Source organism: Bos indicus, chromosome 19 (genome assembly GCF_029378745.1).
Source record: "Bos indicus isolate NIAB-ARS_2022 breed Sahiwal x Tharparkar chromosome 19, NIAB-ARS_B.indTharparkar_mat_pri_1.0, whole genome shotgun sequence".
NCBI classification, from domain to species: Eukaryota; Metazoa; Chordata; class Mammalia; order Artiodactyla; family Bovidae; genus Bos; species Bos indicus.
The window spans coordinates 19,900,839-19,925,344 of NC_091778.1; the positions used below are offsets into that span (position 1 = coordinate 19,900,839).

Below are 24,506 nucleotides of genomic sequence, written 5' to 3' on the forward strand. Positions count from 1 at the left end.
AAAATAAAAGCTCTACTGAGAAAGGAACCATAACAGGTATGCTAATTTAAATACATTAATAGCAATCTAACAGTTTCCTCCTAAGTGAGGAAATAAATGATGCTCATCACAATGAACACAACGGAAACAACAAGATAAACAAAATGTTTGTCCTGACTGACAGGCCGAAACAAATCTTAGGTCTCATTAAACCCCCTGTCTCTAAGCTAAAATCACTATCCACTACCTCATGTTTCCCTCTCCACAATCAGTGAACACTACTGGGTGATACTTTCCCTAAACTTTTATAAAACATTTGACTTCAAGACAGATACAAAAGTTAAATGCAGGTGGAGATACTTACACAACAGGAAAAACTTTGGGGAAAACAACACTGGCTTCTGCTAAGTATTCATAAAGAATTCGTTGATCAAACTCATCTGTGGTGTATTTCACCAGTGTAGCCTGCAAACAAGTAAACAAAACACATTTTATTTTGTGGCTGAATTGTTATCTGTTTCGGTGAGAAGCTGAATATAGACTTCCTTTCATGTTTTTAACACTTGAGGGCCTTCTAAGAGTAGACCAGGAAAAAAAAAAACATAAAAAGCAAAAGGATTACCAGAACAGTAAGAAGAAGTGCTTGGATCTTCGGATCAGTAAGTACTTCTTCATCTAAAAGAACATTTGATTCAGACACTGAAACTTTGCGTAAATGTGGGTGCTGCTGTGATGAGGAAATCCTTTGGGTTTCTGCGGTAAGATATGGATTAATACAATCAGCTGTATTAATTGAATACAACACACTAGATACTACTTCACCTACTATATTTTAATGTCATTTCTATAATTCAATAGCTTTTTAATAGACACTTAAAATATCAACATAAACATCATACAAAATTACTATTCATCTATATATGAAAGTTCTGGCTAGCTGTTTACGATGCTGTTTACAATCCTATGTAGGATTACTTTCCACACATATTTCAGGTATTTGTCATTTTAAGGACTGTACAGCTTATCTTCTGAAAAAGAGCAAATGTTTCTATATTTCATCCTAAGGACACTAAGAAATGGCTGGAAAGCAAATATGGCTTTTAATGTACTCTCCCTCCTTACTTTCAATGATCTAGATTAATTATTAACTTTGTTTCTCACCCATTTCATAATCAGTTTCTGCTACTCTCCTCATTTTGGGGGGTGTTGTGATCCCTGATTCCATTTCTTGCCTTTTAGGAGCCTTTGTGTCTGATATCAAGTGATCAAAACTTTTCCTTGTTCCTATAAACAAAAGTTACAGAATATGGAAGTTTATTAACCACAGTGTCTGTGAATAGGAATATACTAAAAAGAAAATGTTTGGGCATAAAGTGTTTGCATTTTCACTTAGGACCCAAAGAAAGCTCAAACATCCCTGGGGCAGAGTTCCTCTCTTCTCCATATTTCTTCATCTTCTGAAGGAATTTTGGCTAAATAGCTGTGCTCTTTCAGGACTGGATGTGCCTCATTGGTCCAAATCAAATTGAGATTACATGTACTACACTGGAGGTAAACTAAACTCCACCAGCAAGCATAGTATTTAATAATAAGTACAGAGATGGGCACTACTTAGTAGCAAAGATCAATTATGTCTGAACCGCCTTTTTTCAATTTAAGACATTCTGCTGGTGCCAAAAAGTCATTAACATATGAAGAATTTCCAAATGAAGGTAAAATCAAACTTTGATTTTAGTTCTTCAAGCTCTGCATGCCTGAAAGTACTAAATACTGAAAGGATCGGCATGCCTGAAAGTATTAAATAATAGATACACTGGGAGATGCTTCAAAAATAGCAAGCAGGACCATTCACTTGGCTTTGAGTTTCTCTAATCGGTTCTCTATCACTGTTGAAAAACCTTCTCTTAAAATAAAAGTATTGAAATTGGGTTATTTGGAACTTACATATTTCTGTTCTTTGTATTATAAGAAATTCTCTTATTTTTCTTGGTGCAGCTCTAAAAATAAATCTGGAATACTTGTGACAGTATTACTTTTTAAAACCCAAAACTGAAGACAACTGAACACTTGAGAAATTTAATCTTCTATTAACCTCAAGTTTTAATACTAATAATTATTCACAATAGTCATAAAAATCAAGGTCAAATAATTTAACAGCCCAAAGGATCTAGTCTAACTTCTTCATTTTCTGTACCTATAAACTGAGGAAGCCATCGCTTAAGAGATTAGCTTGAAGGCACAAGGCTAGACATTAGCCAGTGACCAGTTAAAGTATCAAATTTCATTCTTCCTTTTTACTTTACACTCTTGCATTCTTCCTGGGAGATCTCCTTCACTCCTACAGCTTTAGCTCTCTAATGAGCTAATTAATTCTAAATGTGCTACTTGTCCACTTCTCTCTTCCTGATCTCCAGATGTATGTTTTCATTTATCTCTTAGATACACATTCTGAGAATTCTGAAGGTATCCCATACTGGAATGGGTAGCCATTCCCTTCTCCAGGGGATCTTCCCAACCTAGGGTTTGAACCCAGGTCTCTGGCACTGTGGGGGGACTCTACCTTCTGAGCCACCAGGGAAGCCCACATATAATACCAACCAATCTGAATTACCTTATGCTATAAATATATTAGCCCCAATCTCTGCAACTGGGGTCACTACCCAGACAGTTTTTGAAGCCAGAAACTTTTGACATCTTTCTTGGCCTTCTCCTGCCCTACCTGGCCCATATAGTCAGGTCCTAGTAAACTCCAGGAGTTGGTGATGGACAGGGAGGCCTGGCGTGCTGCAGTCCGTGGGGTCACAAAGAGTCAGACTGAACTGAACTAAACTGAAGTCCCAAAGCTGATTCCTTTTCTCCATTCTTCCATTGCTCCTGCCTTAGTGTAGGCCTATGCCATTTTTTGCTTGGATTGCTGTAACAATTTTTTAAATGATTCCCTTGCCAAAAAAACTTCTCTTTCTCCATATTGTAGCCAAAAACCTTTCCTAAAAATAAAATTTTGTAATGTCCCTTCCCTATTTAAAGATCTCTGCTGGATACATGATAAGACTAAATTTCTTAACATGGCACAAAGTCTCCTACAAACTAGTTCCAAGCCTTCTCTAGCCTCATTTCCTACCCCATTGCTTTTCCTGACTTTGCATTATTCATGCTATTCCCACCTCTCCTGAATGCATGCCTTCCTTATCCTGTGTCTACCTGGCAAACAGGTGTCAAATCTTCAAGACCCAGGTTAAATGTTACCTCACTTCTGTAGCTTTTCCTAATTTCCCCCAATCCTCAGTTTTCCCTCATCAAGCCATATTTAATGGCACCCGGGGATGCTGTTGCAATTGTATGATTATGTCTTAGCCATCAAACTACGAGCTCCTCCAAGGGCAAAGACGATATAACTTTTTTATCTAGCACATGGGTTGAATGAATTCAATATTGCGTTTTCTCTGAAGTTAGTTCTTCATTTACAATGTCCTTGGCATGAAAATTGAGAATCACAAAACACTAAGTAATCAGAAAACTCCTAGAACATTATTTGTGGCAAAGTATAAACAGAAAGAAACTCAAACAAAAGAGAACAGTCTTATGTGACTAGTCATAGTGATTAACATTCATGGTTTCATTGAAACCATGGTTTATTGGCAAGTTCCTTATTTTATACTTCCTTAGCCAAAGCTGTGTAAGAGCACCTTTGTATTCAACCTGTGGTGAGGCGGGATCAGTGGGTTCTCTCATTATTCACTTCAGCTTTTGAAAAGGGAAAGGGTCTCACAGCATTTTAGGTATATTTCTCATGGGCAAATGTTGATATAAAAGAGCAGTTTTAATTTTCAAGAATTCTATCTTCTTAGAGTAATAAAAAAATACAGTAATCAAAAACTCTTACCTTTTTGTTTTTTTAAGAAAAGATGGCAAATAGTATTATTATACTTCATAGCATAGTGATATATTCTACCCACAGATGATAATTTTGGAAAATATACTGTTAAAGGCCCTGCATCTGAATGCTGTGAGACTCTTCCTTTTCTGTGAGTACCTAATGTCTCTCCTACTCTCGTTTACCTGCTGCCTGGACAAGGCAGAATAAAACAAGTACAGCCACAATATTTAGTCTAAGAATCCCCCACAAAACTGTTCTGAGATCTCATTCTCATTCTTCTGTCTTAACTGATATGGCTTAACTGATCTATCAAACTCTCTTATCATTGACATCAAAAACTTTGCTGCATCAAAAACAGAACATTTTGATAATCTTTAAGAGCTTCAAATAATTTTCCAAGAGTGAAAGTATCTGACCATTTTTAAAAACAACTCTAAACATTTCTACATAATTTAGATAAACTAACCAAGCAATTTCTTCGTGTTGGCCTGAGAAGGCTGCCCCATGTCCAAGCTCATAGATTTCCTGGCTCGGGGACTGGTCTGGCCCGCAGGTGGATAGCTGGCTGCAAGGTACCCTTCAGAAGCTTTGGGAGATGACCACGGCTGATGCTCCTTTAGTGTCCTGAGAAATTAAAACAATTGAGAAGAATCAATAAACATGATGACAAAAACAAGCATTCTTGGCCCTTCTAATTGGCTGTCCTATTTCCCAATGGCAGTGATTAATTAATTTTAAAACTGTACTTTAAAGCACTTTGGAGAAAAAACTCTTAATTTATCCCCAGGAGGTATTCACTTTCTTGCCATGACATCTTATTCATAGCAGGTACTCAACAAACGCTCAACTTAACTGTACTGCATTCATTTTTTAATAAGAGAAAATCAAGTCTAAATAGGCAATTGTACCACTGGTTTAAAAACCAAGGGGAACACAGACAAATTCACTTTTTACTTTCCATAACAAAAAGAGCATTATCTCAAATAAATATAATCATAGGAATGACTAAAGAGTAAGACTACTGAAAACCAAGTATGCCTGGAAAGCTTTTGCATACACTGTTAACATCTCAGTTGGAAAATGCCAAGGGCTTTTTATTAAAAAGTGGGATATTGATAAATTTAATGATACAAGCTCTAAAAATATATGATTATTTTCCTATGTTCAACACTGTACCTAACACTTAAAGGTACCATTAATTGAAAATATAAAAAAACTCCAAGTGATGCCAATTTTATGGAATTTCTCTATGTTTTAGTGAAAAACATGCTACCCAAAGCCATATATGACAGCAAATATAATTTGATTATCTTATCTAAATCTGCACTATAGAAAAATCTTTAGTAACTTTAGTGTGATATGAGTAAATACATAAATATGTTGGCATGTAAATCTTTTTACAAATCTGTATACCTCAGTTTTCTATCATTAAGCTTATAATGTTGCTTATATTTCACCTTAGGTTTTCCTAAGGCCTTCTCCTACAATCTGATACTTTCTAGATCATCTCTTCATCCTTCAACTGACTTGTGCTTAAAAAGAGACAAAATAATGTTAACTAATTAGCACAATCAGGTAAGAAGAACTTTCTCACTACTAAGAAAGAAAGAAAAGAAAGAAAGAAAAGAAAGAAAGAAAAGAAAGAAAGAAAAGAAAGAAAGAAAAGAAAGTGAAGTTGCTCAGTCGTGTCTGACTCTTGGCGGGCCCATGGACTGTAGCCCGCCAGACTCCTCCATCCATGGAATTTTCCAGGCAAGAGTACTGGAGTGGGTTGCCATTTCCTTCTCCAGGGGATCTTCCTGACCCAGGGATCAAACCTAGGTCCCCCGCAATGCAGGCAGCCGCTTTACCGTCTGAGCCACCAGGGAAGCCCTTCTCACTACTAACCCACATAAAATACTGTACATTTATAAAATGAGTTTTGATTTACACTCTTCCTTGATTATCTTCAGTTTCCCTTCTATATTACCTTCTGGATTGCTCTGCTACTTGACTCCACTGGCATGGAAAATCAAAACCTGATGAAAATTATGTAATGATGGGAGGAGAAGCCCACTTACCTATAGCTAGGGTCACCATGATGAATGGGATATGTATCCATAGGAACATTTTCCATTGAAATATCAGTAAGAAGCAGAGACTTTCTATGTTTTAGGCTACAGCGACTTCGAACTTCCTCAGACACTGTAAGTAAAGCTAAAAGGAACAAGAAGGAAGATTTAACAATTTAATAAATCATAAATACGACTTAAAATAGGATATACTTCTTACAAGCTCCTAAAGAGAATAACAGCTGCTAAACACGCATGTAAAGAGTCTTGGAGAGTATGAAGTTTAAGGGTATAAACCCTTAGGACAGATTTGTTTATCTTAAAGGGTTTGCCATCTGTTTTGGAAGGCTGCATGTAAACACTGAACAGAGACTTAAACAGTATCTATAGAGTCTAGCGCTTTAATGTATATTTGACCTCAACAAACATAAAAGGTCAGCAGGCCAGGACTATAATGTCCATTTCTTAGGTAAAGAAAAATACTTTGAAATGTTAAATGATTTGCTCAAGGTCAAATGACTCAAAAAAGTTGCTACAAACTGAAGTCTGCTAAACTGGGAATCAGCACTTTCCATCAAATGACTATGTTTATACTCAATACCCCATAATGACCTATATGGGAAAAGAATCCTAAAAAGAGTGAATATATATATATATATGTATGTGATTCACTTTGCTGTACAGTGGAAACTAATACAACACTGTAAATCAACTATACTCCAATTTAAAAAAAAGACTATATTCAAAAACTGTGTTACATATAAGTGCTAAGTGTTGATGAGAAGAGAAACACAAATTGGGCAACAGCAAGCGAGGATGGTATAATGGAAGGAGGGGAGGGGCAGACAGTCTAGGCAAAACAAATGGCATCAGGAATGAATATTAAAGAGACATAAAGGCACTTCTAGTAAATGGCAAGCAGACTAGCTTAAAATAGCCCATCCATTTTGAAAGGAAATAAAAATTAAGCCTGTGACATTTAGAGAAAGAGGACAGAATCAGGAGGGCTGCTTCAGGGCTCAAGATGCTGTTGCTGCTGCTAAGTCACTTCAGTTGTGTCCGACTCTGTGCAGTCCCATAGATGGCAGCCCACCAGGCTCCTCTGACCCTGGGATTCTCTAGGCAAGAATACCGGAGTGGGTTGCCATTTCCTTCTCCAGTGCACGTATGCTAAGTCGCTTCAGTCGTGTCCGACTGTGCGACCCTATGGATAGTAGCCCCAGGCTCCTCTGTCCACAGGATTCTCTAGGCAAGAACACCGGAGTGGGTTACCATTTCCTTCTCCTTCAAGATGCTGCTGCTGCTAAGTCGCTTCAGTCGTGTCCAACTCCGTGTGACCCCATAGACGGCAGCCCACCAGGCTCCGCCGTCCCTGGGATTCTCCAGGCAAGAACAATGGAGTGGGTTGCCATTTCCTTCTCCAATGCATGAAAGTGAAAAGTGAAGTCTCTCAGTCGTGTCCGACTCTTTGTGACCCCATGGACTTCAGCCCACCAGGCTCCTCCATCCATGGGATTTTCCAGGCAAGAGTACTGGAGTGGGGTGCCATTGCCTTCTCCAGTCAAGATGCTAGGCTCAGGCATTTAGATTTTATAACAGACAACAGGGAGTTACGTAGTGTCACGAACCAAAGATGACAAGAGAACCCATTTCATATACTAATGCAAATTCTTTTATAAGGAAAAATGTTTTGGCAAACTTTCAAAATTTTAACCAATACCACGGGACTGAGTTGTGAACTCTTTACTCTGCCAAGCAATCAGCAGAAGAACCCATAGGTGTCTGTACCTTTTTTGTGGTCCTTAGATGTTTATGTGCGTGCTAAGTCACTTCAGTCATGTCCTACTCTTTGTGACCCTATGGACTACAGCTCACCAGGCTCCTCTGTCCATGGTATTTCCCAGACAAGAATATTGGAGTGGGTTGCCATGCCCTCCTCCAGGGACCAAACCCCTGTCTCTTCTTACCACTAGCGCCACCTGTAAGATTATTTTGTCTACTTTGTGTTTTTACCTGCCAAGTAAGCCACGCTCTGTGTATTCACCTCAAATTTGTCACAATTTCTGTGTTTATTAACCAGAGCTAGTAGTGTATGCAAAATTCTGACTGTTCTTGCAACAATGGCAGGTGAAGGATGCCTGTATCCTAGAAAAAATAAAAACAAACAAGAAGTCAATTCTTTCTTTCAGTAAGCATTTGTTGAATTCTTATTCTGTGACTAGCAACTCTGCAAAGAAGAGAAATATATAAGGGGGAACTCCTGCCTTCTGAGACCAGCCATTGGGGAAGGTAAAATATACACATATGTGAACAGTTAATTAATTACATATAGGATTAAGCACCAAAAATGTGCAGAACAGAATAATGCTCCCTAGAACACTAAGGTACCTCAGGGAGAGGAAAATCAGGAAAGATGATAAGTGTTTCAGATCTTCTATTCCCTACAACAGCACAAGGATTTTTTTTAAAAAACCTATTATTGTAGTTTTAAGATATGCTTTGAAAACATGGTTTTATCATTTAATTTTTTTTCTAGTTAAAGGAAAAAACCTTATGATACAAGGACTATATGCTCCCAAAGGTCAAAGAATTGGGTTGATCAGGGGGTAAGTTTGATTTCTGGACAGCTTTTAATCACTAATGCAACTCCATTTAAAACAGGGGATTTGTACACTGGAAATATTTCATATTCCTTTAGAAATACAGAATAAGCAAGCACTTTATCAGCCTAGTTGCAATTCATCTCTTGGTATCCCGCAGTAAGTGTAGTATCTTTTGAGCAATCCCTATTCCCTTTAGAGATTAAAACGGTCAATATTTTTTTGCAAAGATTTCATAAGGTGGTGAAATAAAATGCATACATTCACACCAGTGTATGTGTGCGTGTGTGTGTACCTGGTTAAAAACCTGGGGGAACCTCTATGATCCCTCAAGCCTAACAATCATTTAAATTGATACAAAACTGCAGATTCAAGTTCTAGCTTGAGTCTCTAATTTTGGCCAAATCTAAAACCAGCAATTCATGCTAGCTACTTATCCCAGGCTATACTTTACATTGCTTTTGCTTCTGACTCACCCTATACGCCATTTCTGTTAACTGCAGTTTTGGGCCATGCCCGTACCAGATTAATCAACCAAAGCTAACATTCAGTGAAGTCAGAAGTAGGGAGTAAAGTCAGATGAGTGACTGAGGGAGCTGACTTTGAGGAATAACTGGAGATCAGTGCTGTAAGTAATACAGAAATGTGGAAGTGGGAGAATGGGGACCAGAGGGCGAGGTCCTATGGTATGTAATAACAGGAGTCAACAACAGTAAATTAGTAACAAGTTAAGACAATCTCTGGTCAAATCTCAAATTTCTAACATGAGTTACTCAAATAACATTTATTAATTTGTCTTATTTTGATAACCAAAAAGATACTTAAGTATCATTAACTAATAAAACAGCTATTAGAAAGTTCAGTACTTAGAAACTGTGTAACAATCAACTCCCTTGCTTTCTAAAGGAAATTTGGTACTTGATATGGAAATCAGGCTCTATTAAAATACATACTAAACAAAACATAACTCACTAAGACATATAGTTTGCATTTAATGTAAGACATATGGGGCAAATTATATCAACTATTTTAGTTACTTTTGGCTTCTTGATACTATTTCATAAAAATATTTTGACACAAGGCCTCTACCTTTTAAGAGGTGTCCAACCAGTGCGAAGTTAAAGTTAGAGTTGAAATTGAGTCCAACAAAATGATCCATTTGTTTGCAGTGCCATTCCAGAGGGTTCCGGATTGCCATGAACACTTCCTCTGGACTCTATTAAAAATAATCATGAGATGGTTGATGGGTTCACACAGGAAGGATCACTTAATTGGTTTTTGTTTGCGTTCAACAGCTATGACAAGGTCAATAATCCTTTTAGGTTGAGAAAAATTATTTTCAGATGACTACAAAATACCATAGAACATTTAAGGTACCAGAAATAAATTAGTGCAAAAGAGTCAAGCATGTAGGGAATAAGGTGATGGAAGATACAACAGCTTTGATTTATAATGCAAAATAAGTGACTGTCAATTTATATCCTGGTGACTTTTAAAAACCTATACTGTTATTTTAAATAAGACCATGCATTGAATTGTAGCTGGCACTTTGTGTACTATGACTGGACACTCAAGAGAATGAAGCGAACTCCTATCTACTGAGTGCCTGCTGTATAGAACAGTGTTAGATACATTAATGTACTGAAACCTTAAAGCAATTCTGTGTAACAGATATTAGCTCCATTTTACAGATTGATCGATTGATTGATATATCAGTGAACTAAACAGACAAAAAGTACTAGCCCTGGAGAATTTGACAGTCTAATGTGGTAAAACAAAGAACTGAAACTCAAAAATGCTATGTAACTTGACCTCTAAATTAAGGTATTTAACAATATTTCCTAAAGTGTGGTTTCAGGAATACCTGCCTTAAAATCACTGACAATGCTAGTTCAAGGGTGGAAAGTACTGGGTTCCATCTCAGAATCATGGGAAGTGGTAAGGCCCAGGAATTTGCTTTTTTTTTTAAAAAAAGGCCCTGTGATTCTCCTATACACAGAGATTTTATTTTAAAGCAAAAACTGAAAGCACTTAGGGTCATGTTCAGATCTGTCTAGGTTTCTACCTCAAAGAAAGAAAAACATAGACTATAAAATAAATGTAGAGAGATGTTTAGAGTAGCGTTTTCTATAATAAAAAAAGATAACAGACAAACCAAATGTCCATTAATGGGCAAGGTTAAATACGTTGTGGCTCATGCATTCTGTAAAATACTCTGCAGTCATGAGCAAGAATTATACACACACACACATGAAATTTTGTGTGTGTATATATATATATGCTTTAGAAAGATGTTCATATTGTTAAAAAAAAGCAAGTTGCAGAATATTACATAAATATTAAAGTACTAACTTACTATAAGTTCAATGTATATATATATTTTCAGCTTTACTGAGGTATAACTGACAAAATTGTAAGGTATTTAAAGTGTACAATGTGATGATTTGAAGAATGAATGTATATCCTTTCACATATACATTTCTCCCATTAAGTTAATAAACTATCACTTCACATATTTATATCCCATCCCCTCTTTTGGGGGAGAACATTTAAGTTCTCCTCTCTTAGCAAATTTCAATTATAATACAGTGTTATCAACTATAGTCATTAGGTTAAATAATAGATCCTCAGACCTTATTCATCTTTCATTCTGGTAACTTTTAACAAGCTTTATTAATGGATTCCTAGTATCCTGAGGCATTTGGAGTCAATATTAACTTCTGCTAATGGGTCTATTTTGGCAATGAAAATGCCAAGGCAGATATTCCTAGACAAACACTTCACTCACAAATATCCTATATTCATACAAAAGGCCAAAAGCTAGCCATCTCTCTGACCACCACTGTCCTAAGACCACTCCAGAAAAGAGCAATGGAATTAGGAAAGAGAGATTCTAGTTCCAAATCAGATGCACAAACATGAACAAGTTACCTGACTTCTTTGTTCTTTTCTATCCTATAAAATGGATGATTAAACTTCAAGGTAACTTCTACATCTAAAATTCTGCTTCCACATTTCCCAGAGCCCCAGCTATTGTGGGTCTACACTACACTACTATTTGGAAGACAAAACAAACAATGCTTAGACCAGGCATCTTCACACATAAAACCAGGCTCTGGTCTGTTTCTTTCTTCTCACAAGGTCTGTTAATTTTGCTTTAAGCAAATCTCTTATTATATACACCTATCTATCTTAAAATTCCTCTCTTTTCTCCTAGACGCTTCTCTTTTTTTCCTCCAAAGACAAAATGAATATAATTTCTTACTATTGTATTTCTTTTACTATACTCTGCAAACCAAAACCCAATCTCAATCAAAACTAAAAGGTTTTAAGAGGGGTGGTGATGGTATTAATATGTTTTAAAGTGGGATTAAGCAAACAAAAGACTAGCATAATTAAATATCCAAAAGTTTCCTTTAGACACCTCCAAACTCCTTATCTGCTTCTAATTATACCTATTTCTCATTAAGTACCATAATTCAATAAAAGTGAGCTTATTTTTAGATTATTTCTTCATGAAGTGAAGTAAGGGTGGGGAATGCTAACCTTTACCCTTGGATTATGAAATTACAATTAATGAATGTACAGTGCATAAGACAGCATAGAGCCTAGCAAGGTAGCTATTATTATTACTCAATATTTTTATCCTTATTCTGTTTACCAATATTGGGCAAGTACTGTGTTTTTGCTATTTTTATATAAAAAAGTATGCAAAGTTTAAACCATTTTATGAGCTAGTAAGGAATATATTCACAACCAGTTACACGGAAATTCATATTTAAAGATGGATCTCTTCTAATTTTAAAAGAAAACAACAACAAAAAAAGGAGACACTCTAACATGCATAATTTAGAAACACCAACCGAAAGCTTGTTTACCTTGTCGTTGAATATCCTGAGACTGTCTAAGGTGTGCAGGTTTTGTTCCAGAAGTGCAGTGCCTGCTGAATACAAGTTGACCTCATCGAGCTGTAGCACGGCTACAGCAACCCAAAAGAGGGCTTTGTGCAGAGGGGAGTCCTAGGCAGGGGAGACGCACTCCAGGTTAGTAAGATACACCACCGTCTCATCAGAACACACTGTGGTATACAAGAAATCATGCGTGTGCGCTCAGTCGTGTCTGACTCTCTGATCCCGTGGACTGTAGCCCACCAGGCTTCTCTGTCCATGGTATTTTCCAGACAAGAATACTGGAGTGGGCTGCCATTTTCTACTCCAGGGAATTTTCCCGACCCAGGGACCGAACCTGTATCTCCTGCACTGGCAGGTGCTTCTTTACAGCTAAGCCATTGGGGTAGCCCCTTAATAGAGTTTATCTAAAAGTTCCTATCTCATTTACGCTTTCTTTCCTTAAAAGTTTCTTTAGTTGAGTTACTTTCCTTGCTTACAAATTTGCAACAGATATAACAACACTTTATTTAACATATTAAACCTAGGCACAATGAAAATATTATGCTTAATATTTTAAGCATGTCTATATTAATTAGATCAACAAATATTAATACCAGGTACTTAATACTGAATATTTCTTAATTCATGTGAACCTGAAATTCACTTAGGTTAATTTCTCTTGTATTTAGAACTGCTTGATTTGCAAGTGCTTATTTTTCTTTAGGCTGGTTAGGTTAGAGCTCATTTTACAAATTAACCGCAGCAATATTATCCAAAGAAACATACTGAGACGTACATATATCCAAACAGACACGGTCAGAGATATACCTTCATTTTCTAAACTTAGTCATGAATCAAATATGACAATATAAAACAAAATGTGAATAAGTTGGAATAAAAAAATTTAAAAGGCTTCTTTCCTCCCCCCCAACTCAGTTTCAGCAATTAAGAGACAGTCTAGATAAGTGATCCAGAGAGCTCTGGGTCTCAAGGCACAGGGAGAGAAAATCAGGTTCTCCTAGTAGGAGTTTCTGCCCTCAGGACAAGAATTCTAAAGAGAGACTTTTTTTTTTTCCTTCAAGCTTTCTCTACTGTTTTGGGAATTAAATTGGTTGGGGGTCAGTTAATTTTCTACTGGCATTGGGTAATAAAGTGGTGCAATTGAAGTTTCATAATTTTCACAGATACCCCCTTTTCTTTTTTTTTAAGGGTTTTGAAAAGTTGGTCAGCCTGTGTAACAAGAGTGTTTTGTGTGTCACTCAGACCAACCTAGACTGTCTTTGACAAAAGTAGCTAAATCCTCATCTAAGCCTTCTTTAAAGGTGGAGTTAAGCAAAAGGATCATTTTAGTTGTTAGAATGACTCAAATGTCAAGCCAGAATATTGCTTAAAACCTTTTCCCCCCAATCTTCCTTAATAGTTTGGATTGATTCATCTGATCTTTGCTTGCACTGTTGAATCTTTGTCCATTTATGGTTTTTGGAGAAAGCTCTGAGATGGGTTTGAGTAATTTCTGAGCTAATTCCTTGTATTTGGTGCAAGCTTCTGGACTATGTGATTCACAGTCCTTTAAGTGGTATTTTCACCTTGCTTTCTCTAGTCATTCCCTTGTTCTGTTTTCAGAAACTAACATCTGCATTAGTTGATACAGATCTGAAAACCTGGGCTCTTAGGTCCAGATGGTCAATTAAAATTCCTTAACAAATCCCAACGGATCCTAGCTGGGATTGGGAAATTCCTTAGCTAAACCCCTAAATTCTGTTCGGATCCAGGGTGTATAGGTAAGCATCGAGGATGATTAATTTCTCCCTGTAATAGGTTTCTCCTTAAGGGAGCTATAATCACTTCTGAATTTTTTTTATCCTCCTTTGCTGGGGAAAGGTGAGAAGCAGGAGGCAGAAGAGCTGGAAGACTTTTTTAAAAACCATCTGGGCCAGACGCATTCCATTCAGTTTGACCTTACAGTTAGCATTGCACAGCGTCTTTTTCTAACTGTGCACACAAAAATATCAATTTTGGAATAGCAAAAGAACCCCAATTTGGCCATTTTATAATGTTTGTAGAACATATAGCTCAAGACCAAGAACATACAGGTCTTTATTTCTATGTAATCTCTCTCAATTTGGCGTATCTTTGTACTCAATTCACAGAATACAACTTTAGAGTTGGAAGATAATACTATGCCATTACTTAGTCAATTTATTAATGTAGAAACATAATGTCCAGATGTTATACAGATGACCTGCCTGAGGTCACAAAGCTGAGATGAGCTCAGACCATCCTAAAACAGTGGCTGCTATTATCTTATTTCCTTTAAACATTATCTTCACTTAGCACCCAAACTCCTTTGATTATCAGGTGTGCTTTACCCCAGCTTTACATTTCTCCACAACAATGATCACCAACTAATGTATCATGTATTTTAATCACTTTATTATCTAGCCACTCCTCAACTTTCACATTCATTCCAGAATTAAAGTTCCATGAAGGCAGATAATTTTATTGGCTTTGTTCAGTATTATATCTCTAGCACCTAAAACAGTACTTGGCACATAGCAGATGCTCAACTGGATGAAAGAATTAAGCATATATATCCATCTTTCCTTTAAGCACTGATAAGACAATACCTAAGCACTTAAGAACATATTCTCCATCCTTACTCTTCCTCTAATGTAAATAAAACAACTGAATTTTAAGGTAAGACGTTCTACTTTAACTATAGCTTTTTCTTTATAATTTCTCTATCCATCTTATTTTCTGAACTCTTTGAAAGAAAATAACATTTAACACTAACACCCAAAATAAATGCACTCATTTTCTACACAGTAATTACCTTATTAAGAAGTGGTTGTAATTTGGTTAGTGCTATTACTGTAGCTTCTATCAGAACTTGACTGTTGTAAGTATCAGGTCCTTTTAAGCAACTCTCAAGAGCCTTTTAGAGAAACAGAATTTTTATGTTACTTTCATTGAAACAAAACATTTACTCCTAAACTGAATTTCAGAATTATTTCAGAACAATTCTTTATTTAATAAGTGCGAGGATTATTTCCAATGCTGTGGTGATCTTGGTAGCTAGTAAGCACATTTGGAATCTTTTTAAGAAGTATTTCTATATTATATGCTAATATAGGAAGTCAGGCATTGTTATAGCAATTACAAATTACATAATTTTACACAAGGCTAGTCTTTGTGGTTGTTGTTCAGTCGCTAAGTCGTGTCCGACTCGTTGCAACCCCATGGACTGTAGCCCACTAGGCTCCTCAGTCCACGGGATTTCCCAGACAAGAATACTGGAGTGAGTTGCCATATCCTTCTCGAGGCGATCTGCTCCATCCAGGGATCAAACCCGCCTCTCCTGCATTGCAGGTAGATTCTTTACCACTGAGCCACCTTAGAAAGGTAAGGCTCGTCTTACCATCTAGTAAAATGCTTATAATAAAACAGTAAGAGTACCTTCTGCCAAAAGAAATACTTAATTTTTTTAAGATATCTTCTCTAGAGAGGCTTTACTTCAAAGAATTATAATAATCAAAACCCATTTTTAAAGGTTCAATAAACAACATATAAGATACTTTATTAAATTCAAATTTAAATGTCCCTTAGAAAAATTCAAGATATAATTTACAACTTGGGAACCACAAATATTTGGGAAGAGAGGGGGAAGTACCTTGCTGAGGATACGGATAATCTGCTTTATCTGCCCATGAGATACTCGTTTGCTAATACAGCCAAAGACAACAAGAGCTCTCGGTTGCAGGGACGGGTTATACTGGAATGCAAATCTACAATTAAAAAATTCAAAGAGCTTATGAAAACCTTTGTGTTTATATACATACATATAAATACATAGAATAATTACTTAGAATATCAATTATGCAGTAATATCTATCTTTTCAACAGTACACATACTTTTGCAACTTAAATGTGGGACATACCTTTGTGCTAGTTCTGTCCATTGGTCCAGCCACTTGCATGTTGGAATATCTCTCATACATGCCTAAAAAAAAGATACTCTAAATATATTTATGTACATAAATATTTCTAGAAAATTCTAAACACAGTCTATGGGAATGTTTTTATTTAAGCATTAAGTGCAAAACAGAATAAAACAGTATTTCTTCTATACAGTACCAGTGGATTTTTAAAAATGAGTTTAGCTTCTTATCATTTTGCCTTCTATACCTCCATGATCTCCAACAAAGCCTCTGTGACTGTCTCCAAGGATGTCAAAGCAAAAGTCTCCCTCTCATAGGAGCCAGGAGAGAATGACCTGTCCCGGTAGCTGGAGCGGAAGGCAATGACAGCAGCTGACTTGACTTTGCTAATGCCAAATAGCAGGTAAAATTTCGGTAATGAGAACTCTGTCAAGCTGAGTCTCAAAACTTGCTTGGTCTCTTCTATAAAAGACAAAAGGAACAAGTAAAGACTTTAAAGATACAATTTTTTTTTTAAATTCTAGTGTCACATATTTTATTATGAATTTATAAAATTTGAATATCATATCAAATTACCTAACAGTGCTCCCTAAATCAACCCTCTTGATACATTAGCTTCATGTTCATCAATTAACTCCCTATCTACAAGAGATGGCAAGAGTGAATGTCGACATTCTAGGAATCAGCAAACTAAAATGGACTGGAATGGGTGAATTTAACTCAGATGACCATTATATCTACTACTGCGGGCAGGAATCCCTCAGAAGAAATGGAGTAGCCATCATGGTCAACAAAAGAGTCCAAAATGCAGTACTTGGATGCAATCTCAAAAACAACAGAATGATCTCTGTTCGTTTCCAAGGCAAACCATTCATTATCACAGTAATCCAAGTCTATGCCCCAACCAGTAATGCTGAAGAAGCTGAAGTTGAATGGTTCTATGAAGACCTACAAGACCTTTTAGAACTAACACCCAAAAAAGATGTCCTTTTTATTATAGGGGACTGGAATGCAAAAGTAGGAAGTCAAAACATACCTGGAGTAACAGGCAAATTTGGCCTTGGAATACGGAATGAAGCAGGGCAAAGACTAATAGAGTTTTGCCAAGAAAATGCAGTGGTCATAGCAAACACCATCTGCCAAAAACACAAGAGAAGACTCTATACATGGACATCACCAGATGGTCAACACCGAAATCAGATTGATTATATTCTTTGCAGCCAAAGATGGAGAAGCTCTATACAGTCAGCAAAAACAAGACCAGGAGCTGACTGTGGCTCAGATCATGAACTCCTTATTGCCAAATTCAAACTTAAACTGAAGAAAGTAGGGAAAACCATTAAACCATTCAGGTATGACCTAAATCAAATCCCTTATGATTACACAGTGGAAGTGAGAAATAGATTTAAGGGCCTAGGTCTGATAGATAGAGTGCCTGATGAACTATGGACGGAGGTTCATGACATTGTACAGGAGACAGGGATCAAGACTATCCCCATGGAAAAGAAATGCAGAAAAGCAAAATGGCTGTCTGGGGAGGCCTTACAAATAGCTGTGAAAAGAAGAGAAGCAAAAAGCAAAGGAGAAAAGGAAAGATAAAAGCATCTGAATGCAGAGTTCCAAAGAATAGCAAGAAGAGATAAGAAAGCCTTCTTCAGCGATCAATGCAAAGAAATAGAGGAAAACAACAGAATGGGAAAGACTAGAGATCTCTTCAAGAAAATTAGAGATATCAAGGGAACATTTCATGCAAAGATGGGCTCGATAAAGGATAGAAATGGTATGCACCTAACAGAAGCAGAAGATATTAAGAAGAGATGGCAAGAATACACAGAAGAACTGTACAAAAAAGATCTTCCGATCCAGATAATCACGATGGTGTGATCACTGACCTAGAGCCAGACATCCTGGAATGTGAAGTCAAGTGGGCCTTAGAAAGCATCACTACGAACAAAGCTAGTGGAGGTGATGGAATTCCAGTTGAGCTCTTTCGAATCCTGAAAGATGATGCTATGAAAGTGCTGCACTCAATATGCCAGCAAATTTGGAAAACTCAGCAGTGGCCACAGGACTGGAAAAGGTCAGTTTTCATTCCAATCCCAAAGAAAGGTAATGCCAAAGAATGCTCAAACCACCGCACGATTGCACTCATCTCACACGCTAGTAAAGTAATGCTCAAAATTCTCGAAGCCAGGCTTCAGCAATATGTGAACCATGAACTTCCTGATGTTCAAGCTGGTTTTAGAAAAGGCAGAGGAACCAGAGATCAAATTGCCAACATCCGCTGGATCATGGAAAAAGCAAGAGAGTTCCAGAAAAACATCTATTTCTGCTTTATTGACTATGCCAAAGCCTTTGACTGTATGGATCACAATAAACTGTGGAAAATTTGAAAGAGATGGGAATACCAGACCACCTGACCTGCCTCTTGAGAAACCTATATGCAGGTCAGGAAGCAACAGTTAGAACTGGACATGGAACAACAGACTGGTTCCAAATAGGAAAAGGAGTTCGCCAAGGCTGTATATTGTCACCCTGCTTATTTAACTTCTATGCAGAGTACATCATGAGAAACGCTGGACTGGAAGAACCACAAGCTGGAATCAAGATTGCTGAGAGAAATATCAATAACCTCAGATATGCAGATGACACCACCCTTATGGCAGAAAGTGAAGAGGAACTCAAAAGCCTCTTGATGAAAGTGAAAGAGGAGAGTGAAAAAGTTGGCTTAAAGCTCAACATTCAGAAGACGAAGATCATGGCATCCGGTCCCATCACTTCATGGGAAATAGATGGGGAAACAGTGGAAACAGTGTCAGACTGTATTTTTCTGGGCTCCAAAATCACTGCAGATGGTGACTGCAGCCATGAAATTAAAAGACGCTTACTCCTTGGAAGGAAAGTTATGACCAACCTAGATAGCATATTCAAAAGCAGAGACATTACTTTGCCAACAAAGGTTTGTCTAGTCAAGGCTATGGTTTTTCCTGTGGTCAGGTATGGATGTGAGAGTTGGACTGTGAGGAAGGCTGAGTGCCGAAGAATTGATGCTTTTGAACTGTGGTGTTGGAGAAGACTCTTGAGAGTCCCTTGGACTGCAAGGAGATCCAGCCAGTCTATTCTGAAGGAGATCAGCCCTGGGATTTCTTTGGAAGGAATGATGCTAAAGCTGAAACTCCAGTACTTTGGCCACCTCATGCGAAGAGTTGACTCATTGGAAAAGACTCTGATGCTGGGAGGGATTGGGGGCAAGAGGAGAAGGGGACGACAGAGGATGAGATGGCTGAATGGTATCACTGACTCGATGGACGTGAGTCTGGGTGAACTCCGGGAGTTGGTGATGGACAGGGAGGCCTGGCGTGCTGGGATTCATGGGGTCGCAAAGAGTCGGACACGACTGAGCGACTGAACTGAACTGAACTGAACAAATTCGTACTAGGAGAGCAACACTGTCAACCAGTGCTGAGTTTTTAGCTTGAGTGATAACTTAAAGAGTTTCCATGAAAAATGTGCATAGAACATCTCAGCTGTGGCTTGAGATGGAATGAAAGTAATTCATTCTTTTTCTATTTCGACTGTATTTCATGTCATTACTATAGATCTAAATAAGCAGCTTGGTGTGAAGGCATCGTAATATTAATAAATAAATAGGTAATCTAGGCTAAGTCAGGCATTGTTATAGGTATAAAATGGGGAAAGGATGTGGTAAAAACACACAGTGCTTTCCTAGAACCTACCACTAAAATGAAGCTGTGAACAAGTACATAGAGAGTGAATGATGTTAATGACCAATCCATGTGTGGAAGCTCTCAAGGAGAGTGGCCCTGTTGCTACTAAGAAAGTAACAACGTGGAAGAGGTAGGGGAGATGAGCTGCCACGTCCAGGGAATTGTTGAAGGACAGCATTAGCATGTAGCGAGCCAGAATGGCAATGTCATCCCACATAAGATGTTGCTCTAAAGTAGGAGTTGGAGATAGGCATGTCTTGTCAATTATTTTGCACATCCTTCCAATAACCTGTAAAGAAGCAAAAAAAATTTTTTAAAGGGAGCTAAAAAGTTTTATCACAAAAAATTTCTTTTTAAAATGATTGTTATAAAACAAAAAACCTCCTGATAAAAAAACCCCAAACAGATACATCAAACCATAGCCCAGAAGGCAAAGGAAAAGTGATTACCTTGCTTGAAACCAATTTCACATTTCCAGAAGCCAAAGCTACAGCAGTATCTGCCATCACCTCAGCCTTTATTGATCCTAAGCCACCCGTTGCACTGGTTTTGATGAAACTGTCTAGTACAACATCAAGGAGGTCTGTAATCTAGTGGAAGAGGGAAAGATTAACTTATGTTTTAGCCATTCTACCAACTTAGTTTTTAACTTAAAATTAATTCAAGGAGCAGTCCAATCAACATGAAAATTCTGGTTTACCTGAGGCCTCCACAACACTAGGTTTTATTTAGAGACTTGTCAGAAATTTATCATAAAATATCCAGAAAAGGATGAGAACAGTCACTCAATTCCTTCAGAGACTGGTATTCAAAAATTTAAAATCTCTACATATATTATTTTCGTTCACTTTTAAAGCACCTCTGTTCTCTAAGACAATAGTGTATCAGCAGTATAAGGTACAATTATTTTAAAATATAAGAAATGACATCAAGTACTGAAATGTTTTGTAGAGCTACAAAACTGGCTCCAAGGTCATTTAAAATAATGTGGAGGATTTGCAGCATTATCTGAATAAGGGTATTGCCTCCTTAAGTGATTACTTTGAAGAAATGGTAGCATAATTCTTACCAGATAGAAATTACATTATACTATTTTAATATTGGCATTCTTAAAAATGAACTATAAGTGAGAGCAGGAGGCCCAAATAACATCATTAGCAAACATTTACTGACACCTGTGGTATACAGGATACCAGAATATACTATAATGCACTACTTATCAGAAATAGTATCAGATTTTCACAGTTAAATTCTACATGCAGCCATCCCTTGGTGTCTGTGGAGATTAGTTCCAGGACCCCTGCAGATATAAGTCCCTCACTTAAGAAATGGCATAGTACAGTTGGCCCTCAACGCCTGTGGGTTCTGCACATTGAGGATTCTGTGGGGCGACTGTAATAATGCTGTGGAGAAGAGTGCTAGAATAATTAGCTTTTCTCTGGTTCTGAGACACAGACTCCTATAGTTCTGAAGTGGATCAGGGATTAGGTGGGTGTCTGGCATGCTTTTTGAAAAAGGGAACTGTCTTTTCTATAGCTATATCCCTAGTGCAGTGCTTTGCACAATGTGGGTATCAGATTAATATCTGTACCAAGGAGGTACTAGATAAATATTTGAGAAAACTCAATACCTGCCCAAGGCTCCCCCATATTTTTGCTTGAATAGATGGATACATCTGTTTCTCGTTTATGGTCATTGTTATCAGCTTATCAAGAATTGCAGTAACTCTCTGTCGCTTGGCATCATCGTTGTGCTTACAAAAACGTACTAGATTTGATAGCCATGGAGTCATGTACTCCAAACAAAGGTGTTTCAATTCAATACCTGGGGGGAAAAATTACATTATTAGCACAGATGGTCCACAAAAATGACATCAACAATTATTTCAAAATAAAAGATTGGGAGGAAAAAAGGTAAAAGGAAAAGACCATAACCTAGAATCAGGCCTGGAGAAAAGAGACTTGGCAAATATATTACTGAAGACAGAGATGAAGAAAGAGAACAAGCCTTAAAGAAAGTAATCTCCAAAGTCATTAAGCCGATTTTTGAAAAGTTTTATCTTACTTTTCTCCCTTTTAATAGCTTCTCTTCTAGTTAAAAATTTTCTCACTTTATTCTCATTTTAAAAGGAATATTGGTAATCATAGGAACTTTGATAAACAGAGAGTATCATCATAAAAATGAAACTGATATCAATATACTGGTGTCTCACTTGACTTCTCCATAGGCTTTCAAATCTACGCAGAGATACTGTATGTAACCCATCCCAACTTCTCCACAAAAATTAGGGTTATGCTACATACAGAATATGTTTTTTAATTTACTTTTAATTGGAGGATAATTGCTTTATAATATTGTGTTGGTTTCTGCACACAGTATGCTCTGAATGTTTATTTCACTATGTATTATACTGAGATTTACTCAACATTAAAAATTTTTCAAGGAAGGACAATTTGTAACTTTTTATTTTGAAGTAACTCCGAACTTACAAAAAGATACAAAATTAATGCAAAGATTCCTCTATATAACTTCACCAAGAGTACCCAAAGCATTTTTTAATCATGTTAATATACATATATATATATTAATATATATATATATAGCACGCTGCTGCTACTGCTGCTAAGTCGCTTCAGTCGTGTCCGACTCTGTGCGACCCCATAGACAGCAGCCCACCAGGCTCCGCCGTCCCTGGGAGTCTCCAGGCAAGAACACTGGAGTGGCTTGCCATTTCCTTCTCCAGTGCATGAAAGTGAAAAGTGAAAGTGAAGTCGCTTAGTCATGTCCGACTCTTTGCGACCCCATGGACTGCAGCCCACCAGGGTCCTCCATCTATGGGATTTTCCAGGCAAGAGTACTGGAGTGGGGTGCCAGTGCCTTCTCCATATATAGCATAAAACCTGCCATTTTAATGTGTACAGTTCACAGGAATTCAGTATATTCACATTGTTGTGCAACCATCAACACTATCCATTCCAGAACATTTTAATCTTCCCAAATTGAAATTCTGTACCAAAAACATTTTTAATGGCCTCATATTATTTCATGATATGTAGATTACATAGAAGAATAATGTAACTGGTTCCTCAGTGTTTACTTTTAGATTGCTTCAGCGTTTTGCTATTGTAAGTAATGTTAAGTGAAGCACAAAAGTATGGAAGATAAATCTCTGGCAAGAGAGGTGATAACAGTGGTTACTCTTGGTGGGGAATGGATTGCCAGAGAGGAAATTTCTGGATGCTGGAAATGTTCCATATCTTGACCTGGGAGATGGTTTTGTAATGTATTCACATGTAAAAATTAATCAAATTATTTAAGATTTTGGCACTTTATTGATGATAAGATACACCTGAATTTTAAAAACCTAAATAAAAAATAATGCTATGATAAACATATGGACATTAATTCCTTAGGATAAATTCCTTAGGAGTTATGAGTCCAAGAGCTGTAAACATCTTTAAGGTTCTCCATATCCACGTCCAAACTACTTTGTAGAAAACTTGCTCCTGTTCACAATTCCAAAGACATCAACACTGAATTTTTTTAAATCTTTCTTTGCCAACATAGGTCCAAATAGTCAAAGCTATGGTTTTTCCAGTAGTCAAGTATGGATGTAAGAGTTGGACTATAAATAAGGCTGAGCACTGAAGAGCTGGTGCTTCTTAACTGTGGTGTTGAAGACTCTTGAGAGTCCCTTGGACTGCAAGGAGATCAAACCAATCAATACTAAAGGAAATCAGTCCTGAATATTCATTGGAAGGGCTGATGCTGAAGCTGAAGCTCCGAGAGTTTGGCCACCTGATGTGAAGAGCTGACTCGTTAGAAAGTCTCTGATGCTGGGAAAGATTGAAGGCAGGAAGAGAAGGGGATGAAAGAGGATGAGACAGTTGGATGACATCACCGAATCGATGGACATGAGTTTGAGCAGGCTCCAGGAGATGGTGAAGGACAGGGATACCTGGTGTGCCGCAGTCCATGGGGTTGCAAAGATTTGGACACGACTGAGTGACTGAACAACACTTCAGTTTGAATTTCTTCAAATTTGTTAGTGAACTTTCACCATTTCCTTTGCTTCAATCTATTACTTTTTTTGTTTCATAAGTCCTTACTCACCCAGAAAGCAATCAAATATTATTCCTCTTTCTTAAATGGTTCCAGTTTTTATATTCAATTCTTAAAAATAGTTAGAACTTATTTTGGCATCATCTTGTGGTTTGGGGTTAAGATGAAGACCCAACTTGATTTCATTTCTCAGCCTCATTTCTGAAGTGATTTAATCTTCCCCCTATTAGTCTGTGTTACTTCTTTATCAATATGCTTCTCTTAAAGTGATCTGATTGCTGATTTTTGAATACTCATTTTAATTACTGTTTAGTTCAGTCACTCAGTTGTGTCCTATTCTTTGCAACTCCATGGACTGCAGCACACCAGGCCTCCCTGTCC

At 37.3% G+C, this 24,506-nt stretch overlaps 1 protein-coding gene across 9 annotated transcripts in view; it reads right to left on the bottom strand.

The window, feature by feature from the left end:
• NF1 (neurofibromin 1) overlaps positions 1-24,506 on the bottom strand; it is a 273,489-nt gene that overhangs the window by 18,509 nt on the left and 230,474 nt on the right. For 8 of the 9 annotated variants that reach the window (XM_070772719.1, XM_070772713.1, XM_070772715.1 and 5 more), the window contains 15 exons: positions 21,694-21,887; positions 20,513-20,653; positions 20,073-20,352; positions 16,583-16,797; positions 16,336-16,397; positions 16,068-16,182; positions 15,231-15,332; positions 12,386-12,526; positions 9,597-9,723; positions 7,921-8,052; positions 5,917-6,052; positions 4,323-4,480; positions 1,141-1,263; positions 602-732; positions 344-444 (listed from right to left, as the gene is read on the bottom strand). In XM_070772719.1, coding sequence (XP_070628820.1) covers positions 344-444; positions 602-732; positions 1,141-1,263; positions 4,323-4,480; positions 5,917-6,052; positions 7,921-8,052; positions 9,597-9,723; positions 12,386-12,526; positions 15,231-15,332; positions 16,068-16,182; positions 16,336-16,397; positions 16,583-16,797; positions 20,073-20,352; positions 20,513-20,653; positions 21,694-21,887 — 2,158 coding nt within the window. The remainder of the gene's footprint in view (positions 1-343; positions 445-601; positions 733-1,140; positions 1,264-4,322; positions 4,481-5,916; positions 6,053-7,920; positions 8,053-9,596; positions 9,724-12,385; positions 12,527-15,230; positions 15,333-16,067; positions 16,183-16,335; positions 16,398-16,582; positions 16,798-20,072; positions 20,353-20,512; positions 20,654-21,693; positions 21,888-24,506) is intronic. The other variant, XM_070772717.1, reaches the window with a different exon arrangement.